General features: G+C 53.6%; 1 protein-coding gene across 1 annotated transcript; it reads right to left on the bottom strand.

Annotated features, from left to right (window-relative positions):
* Positions 1–347: 347 nt before the first annotated feature.
* On the bottom strand, positions 348–3,548 carry Mustn1 (musculoskeletal, embryonic nuclear protein 1). The gene is made up of 3 exons (XM_032918542.1): positions 2,323–3,548; positions 1,191–1,323; positions 348–1,014 (listed from the first exon to the last, which is right to left on the bottom strand). The coding sequence occupies exons 1-3, from the start codon at positions 2,329–2,331 to the stop codon at positions 908–910; spliced, it is 249 nt and encodes an 82-aa protein (XP_032774433.1). The 5' UTR covers positions 2,332–3,548; the 3' UTR covers positions 348–907.
* Between the last annotated feature and the right edge of the window lie 2,786 nt (positions 3,549–6,334).

Here is a 6,334-nt window from a genome sequence, read left to right as displayed (position 1 = left end):
TGAAGTTCTGCTCCTCTGGGACCCAGAGGATAGGCCTGGAGCCAGAGCCACTTGCCCAGGGGCTCACAGGAGCTTCCCAGCAGAGTCGCCCGTGAGCCCATACATCTGCTCTCGGGAGCCTGCCTGTGTCCTTGGCATCCTGGCCATGCAGGCTTTTGGTTCCCTCAACCTGACACAGCAGACACAGCAGACACAGGTCTGAAGAGACAGATCCCAGGCAGCTAGGAATCTAATGTTCTCAGACACACAGAGGGGGCTCGACCTCCAAGTTCGCTGTGTCACTGTCACTCGCTTCATGAAATAGGCATTAATTCAACCCTTCTGTTGTGCATGACGGGAAGCCGAAGGCTAGTTTTACATTTTATTTTTGTTTTAGGTATGTGAACATTTCGACCACAGGTGTACCACGTGTATGCAATGCCTGCAGAGGCCAGAAGAGGGTGGCAGAGTTAAATGGTTATGAGCAGCCATGCGGCTGTTTGGGAATTGAACCAGCGTCCTCTAAAGAAACAGCAAGTACTCTTAGCTATGGCACCGTCTTCCCAGCCTAAGACAGAGATTTAGAGAAAACAGACAAGTCTACATCCGTCAGAAAGTCCGTATCAGGACTCCATGTCTAGAACACCTCAGTGGTTCTGAAAGCACACATCATTCCCCGGCCCACCTCGGGACCAGGAAGGGCACTCAATATGCTGTCCCTCTCTTCTTCTGCAGGTAGTGGCCATGGTACCTTCCCAAGTGGCGTACTCTTTATTGGTGTTTCCAAGGGCTAGGGTTGTGACAGTCAAGATGGTTCCAGAGGCGGCAGAGGAAAAGCATCTTCCAACATTAAAAAAAAAAAAAAAAAAAAAAAAAAGAGTTCGTGGACAGGCTGCTGTGCCCAGGGGTGTAGTGCAAAGTGCACGTCTCAGCCAAAGACGCTCTTGGCAGGTCCCTCTTTGGGCTTCTCAAAGACTGTCTCGGTGCCCGTGCGGTTGCGGCTGAATACAGACGGGGCAGCTGAGCCAGCTTGCTCTGCAGGCAAGAGATGGAGGAGGTCACACCAGGGACCCGGAACTGGTTCTCTCAGGGGCAAGGCTCCCTCTGCTGTGTGCAGCCCCTCCTAAGCCCAGAAACCCTCCACACTGCTCCACTACCACTGGGGGATGCTTATGTCTCCATCCCATCCACATGCCCTGGGGTACACTCACCATAGTCCCGCATGACCTGGTACGTCTTAGACTTGATCTCCTGGTTCTTGGACAGGCTCCCCCGGGCCCCCTTCAGGTCTTCTTCCTTCACAGGGGGGCGCTTCTTCTTGATGGGGGCTTCAGGAGTGCCAGCCTTGGAAAGTCCAGAGCCGTACAAGTCAAGGCCTTGAGGTGAAGGCCCCTCCAGCATTGGCAGGAGTTCCTTCCTTCCAGGTTACTGAATTAAGCCAATTGAAAGCCCACTCCGCTCCCAACTCCTGTGAGCCCCCCTGCCCTCTTAGTCTGACTTGGGCATCTGACCTTGCCCCACAGACAGGAAGGGAGCTCCTGGGGGTGGTGGCCGCTGCATCCTCACACTGGCCTGTTTGTCAGGCCGAGTTCAGGACTGGACACAAGGGGCAGACAGGAAAAGGCTGAACTTCCAAGACTGAGCAGCCCTAGGGAATCTTGTGAATTCTAAGACCCGTTCACAAAGGTGGCAAAGTCCCATACAGACTGCCGCCCACCCACCAAAAACACTGATATTTTCCATTACTAAGTTAGGAAAGGGAATGAGGTAGACAGCCATAGAGAAGGGAGCAAGGACGACCTGGCTGCTCTTGTCCCAGGAGAGCTGGGACAGCCAGAGTTAGTGCCTACCCTGCCCTCCCAGCCAGTGCTGGCGCCTGCAAGGCTGAGGCCTTATTCCCTCTTAAGCCCTGCAGGCAGGTGCAAGGATTCCCTCCCTCAGCCTGGGCTGAGCTCCCAGGGAAACACGGGCCTGCAGAGACACACCCTCTCAGGGAGATAGCTGTGATCTAATAGGTACAGTCAGTGTCCTTCCTCCTGATTATAAATGAACACACATCTGGACACGCTAAGGCATCCAAGTCAGCTCCCTCACAACATACAAAGGCACACAGTTCTATATAAGCACTTCCTGACCCCAAACCCTCACAAGAAGCCTGGAATCAACAAGGCCAGTCACGGGAGCCTGGTGGGACCCAGGGTGTCCTCTGAGGCCAGCCCGTGAGGGCCATAGTGCCTCTTGTTTAGGCTTGGCTTTTACTTCAGAGCGGATACTACTGAGCAGCGTCCAGCCATGCCCTCCCAACTTCCTTGGCGCCAGATGGGCCCCACTGGGTCTTCTTACCTCGGACATGGTAGATGCCAAGCAAGCTCTCTGTTGGTAACTCTCTGGCAGGCAGTAGCCACAGGCAAAGATCTGTGTGGAGCCCAGCCCTTGGGAACTTATATAGCCTGCCTGTGTGTCCTGGGTAGTCACTCCCCTCCTTTGGAACCTCTCAGATGATTCAGATCCACGCAGGGACTAGCTGGAGTTTATTCTTGGACATGATGGGCAGCCACCCTGGGGAGAGCAGATGGACAGGGGGTACCCCGTATCTCGGGACAGCTGCTCCCTTGCAGGTGGGAGGTGCTGGCACTGTCGTCCACAGACTGCGTTTATGAATGCGAACCCTGGAAGGTGTGGGACAGTCTAGGCAGGCCGACTGCAAGGACCCATCCCAGCGGCAGGGGCGGGAGGGGGAATCTGCGGAAGGGGAGGGCCCTGAACGAGGGTGGATGCTCTTGTTTATCTTTCTCTTGTACTCCTGGATTCCACTGGAAATATTTTCCATCCCGGCACACCAGCAGGGCAGAGGCTTCCTTTCTGTTGCTTAGAAGCATTTCCTCATGGCGAGCACAGCTGACTCGGAGCGAGTAGCCAGGAAGGCTGGGACCCCATAGAGCTGCTATATCACAGTTTTGCTGATGCCCTGGCCTTCTAGCCAGCCCCGGGGCAAGTTTAGTAAAGGGACAAAGCAAGGTAGGGTATAGGCCCAGGAGGAGACCATAATGCTGGTGAAGGTTTACAGAGGGTTTCTGCCTATCATGGAAACCGGGAAGCTGGCTGGCAGGACTTTAGAGAAGGGTGAACACCATTTCAAAGCTGTGGTAAAAAGTACACAGCTCCCGTGGAAATCGTTCAGCACCCCCATTAGACTCATCTCTGCACAAGGAAATCACCAGGGGCAATGCAGGGCCCCTGAGCCTGAGGTGGGCTGTGGTGGATGTGGGAGGTTTGTCTTCTTTAACAAACCTCCGCTCCCTCCAGTCTACAGTGGACATTCTTTTTATCCCTCAGGAACCAGGCAGATGGAATTCAACCAGGCACTAACAGTTGTCCTAAATGTCATCCCATAGCTGCTGTGCCTTCAACTCCACCCCATTCTTTGTTCTGGCCCTGGTTCCTAGCTCAGTGTGGGCACCATCAGGTCTGTAAAGCATAGGGTTGAGCATTCCCATGATTCCGAGGAAAGGCCAGGCCAGGCCTTGTGATGCGTGCCCACAGCTGACTCCGGCTTGTCCTCACCTCCAGGACAAGGATGAGGGATGCTCAGCCCCACACTCCAGGAGGGAGACTGGGTTAGGCTCATCAGGGATGACAGCTAGACTATGCTGCTCTCTTTCCTTGCAGACTTTGAGCCCACAGCAGCCAAGAGCCATGGGAAGGTTTATAAACCTGTTGAGCTATTTTAATTCCACAGGGCACACAACCAAGGACCATGAAAGCACTCGTTTCTTTTTTCTTCTTTAAGGTAATAGGACTCCGTGAAAATTTACTGCAAACCAGCTTACAATGGAAGTACACCATCTTCTCTTTCACCTAAGAAATGTGTTTCTGTGACTCGTGACACCATGCTTAGACAGCCTCAACTGGCAGCTGAACTGGGGTGCCTTCCTCGCATAGGTCTGACTTCTAAGTAAGCTCTGTGAAAAGAAAAATTGAGAACTAAACCAGGACCCAGCCAACCAACCAATCCACTCGCCTACTCAGAACTCAGGGTGTTCAAAGCAAGGCTGAGCACATGTCCCTCACTGTGAACGCGTCTCTCATCGAAAGCTGTGTGAATCTTCAATTCAAAGCTAGCTCACTTCGGGGGTGGTGGCACACATCTTTAATCTCAGCCACTTGGGAGGCAGAGGCAAGCGGATCTTTGAGTTTGAGCCCAGCCTGATCCACAGAGCTAGGTCCACGACAGCCAGGACTATACAGTAAGACTATCTCAAAAACAAAACAAAACTAAACTAAAACATAAACAAAAGACTAGCTTACATCCTGTAAGGTTTGCTGCCTGGTAGAGGGACGGTCTGGGCCTGCCCCTTCCAGGTCTTGGGGCGCCTTTCAGATAGACATCATGAGCTGTAGCCAGCAGGCCTATACTGCCAAAGAGAGGTTATAACTTGTTTTCCCCGAGCAAAGAGGCAGGAGAGGTGGCACAAACCCATGACTCCTTGGTGCTAGAAAGTTCACAATTTAAAGTTTGAGGCAGGAAGCTACTCCCCAGCATGCTCCAGGGCTGAGGGGCCAGAGAGCCTCACCTCACACATCTTCCGGAACACTGCCGCACAGGGTCGTACCATTTATCCTTGCCTTTCCCAAACCCCGACCAAAGCCAGAAAGAAATAAAAGAGTAACCACCATGTCTCTGAGTTAGGTGTCAGCTCTCTCTCACTGGTTTATTTGTTAGTTACAAAAACTCCATTCATCACCTTGGCTTGCAAGCCTCCACCAGGAGCAGCTTGGCCAAGGCACCTATTTGGACAAATCAGATTGACAGCGTACCATAGCTAAGTCAGCATTCCATTTTTCCCCCTCGCTCGGTGTTGCCTGCTGTCAGCCAGTAAAGGGTCCCACCTCATAAGGCAGCTTGGAACAAGTGGTGGGGACACTCGTTCCAGGGAGGGAGGACAGCTCTGGAAGAAGCCTTCTACGTCCATTCCAGTGAGACAGTGCACCACGGTAACAGAAAGGCCTTGTTGGCCACCAAGGCTCTCCTGAGGGACGCCGGGTTGCGAGTGTGTGTGCTTATGCCGCATGAGTGCACGTACACATCCACACAGGATGGGGGAAGGACACACATACCAAACCTGTACACAGACAGGCTCAGTATCAAATACCTGCTGGACTTCCTTTCCTTCTGAGCCAGCCCAGGAGCTGCGGCCCAGAGACTGTAGCCCTTAGTGGAAATTAGGGTGCAGAGGAACCTGCATTCACTTGCTCCAGGAGCTGTGCTTGGGAGCTGGGAGGACCTTACGGATCACCTCTCTGAGGCTGTCACCTTGGAGTTTCCCCCACCTCTGTGCCTGGCTTGGAAGTTTCGGGAGCTGGAGTCTGAAAACGAGGTTTCCCCTGAGCTCCAGAAGGACGGCAGGGGCGTGTGCTGTACAGGCCAACTAAAGCACAATGGGGCAGGAAGGGTATGTGAGGAGGGTGTCAGCGATGGCCAGGGGTTGACCATCTCACCAGGACCTGAGTTGCACCCTTCCACACGGCTCAGTGGAAGTCACTAGAGAAGGGGTGAGAATGGTCAGGGCTGCAAGATGGGAAGGAAACCGGAACAACGCAGAACCTGGCCGAACCACTTCCCAGGTCACGGCCTCTGCCTGACTGGAATGTGAAGCCTCCTACAGCAGACTCACTCCCCTCAGTGGTGCTTGCACTAGAAAATGAGCTGATAGAGCCATTCAGAGTCTACCCTTCTGTCTATGACAAGGAAGACTTCAAGTGGCAGAAAACAGCCCTGGATACCCTGGGTAAAGGGTCATAGGCCACAGGCATATTCAAATCCTGTATGCCAAAGCACACTCTGACACAGGCTTAGAAGGTTCTGAGGAGAGCTGTCCCATTGGTGCTTGTCTCACCGAAGGCCTCAGCCATATCACTGCCAGTCCGTCAAGTGGTGGGGTGTTCTTGTGCCCCTTACCACTGTGTCTGCCTGCAGCTCTGACAGGCCACCAGACAGCCCCGCCCTGCTGTTCTCATAGCAGGGTCAATGCCAAGGCCAGCAGGACCACAGGTAAAGCACAGCCACGCTGAGGAGCGGGAAGGCCAGCCAAGAGGGGGGACGGTTAGAAACGCCTCATACCACCTACGCAGTAAAACATGGCTCTTCCGGTGTCTGCTCTGCTGCGGTCACCTCACCACTTTGGAGGGTGTGATGACAGGCTTTTCCCGACAAGCACAGCTGAGCAATCAAGCAGGTGACAGCTGGTGACAGACACCAAGGGCAAAGGTTGGCTCTGTAAGCTGCTGTACTGGACGCTGAGGCCAGGGCCATTCTAACACTTGCGATTTAAGAGACTGTGAGAGAGGCAGGAAG

Source organism: Rattus rattus, chromosome 13 (genome assembly GCF_011064425.1).
Source record: "Rattus rattus isolate New Zealand chromosome 13, Rrattus_CSIRO_v1, whole genome shotgun sequence".
Taxonomy (NCBI): domain Eukaryota; kingdom Metazoa; phylum Chordata; class Mammalia; order Rodentia; family Muridae; genus Rattus; species Rattus rattus.
This window is presented reverse-complemented; position numbering and strand designations above follow the sequence as displayed.

Excerpts from the sequence above, each read along its gene's own strand:
- Mustn1 (XM_032918542.1), bottom strand. Across the intron at positions 1,015-1,190 it reads CCAGGTCATGCGGGACTATG|AGCAAGCTGGCTCAGCTGCC; the intron begins GTGAGTGTACCC and ends TCTTGCCTGCAG.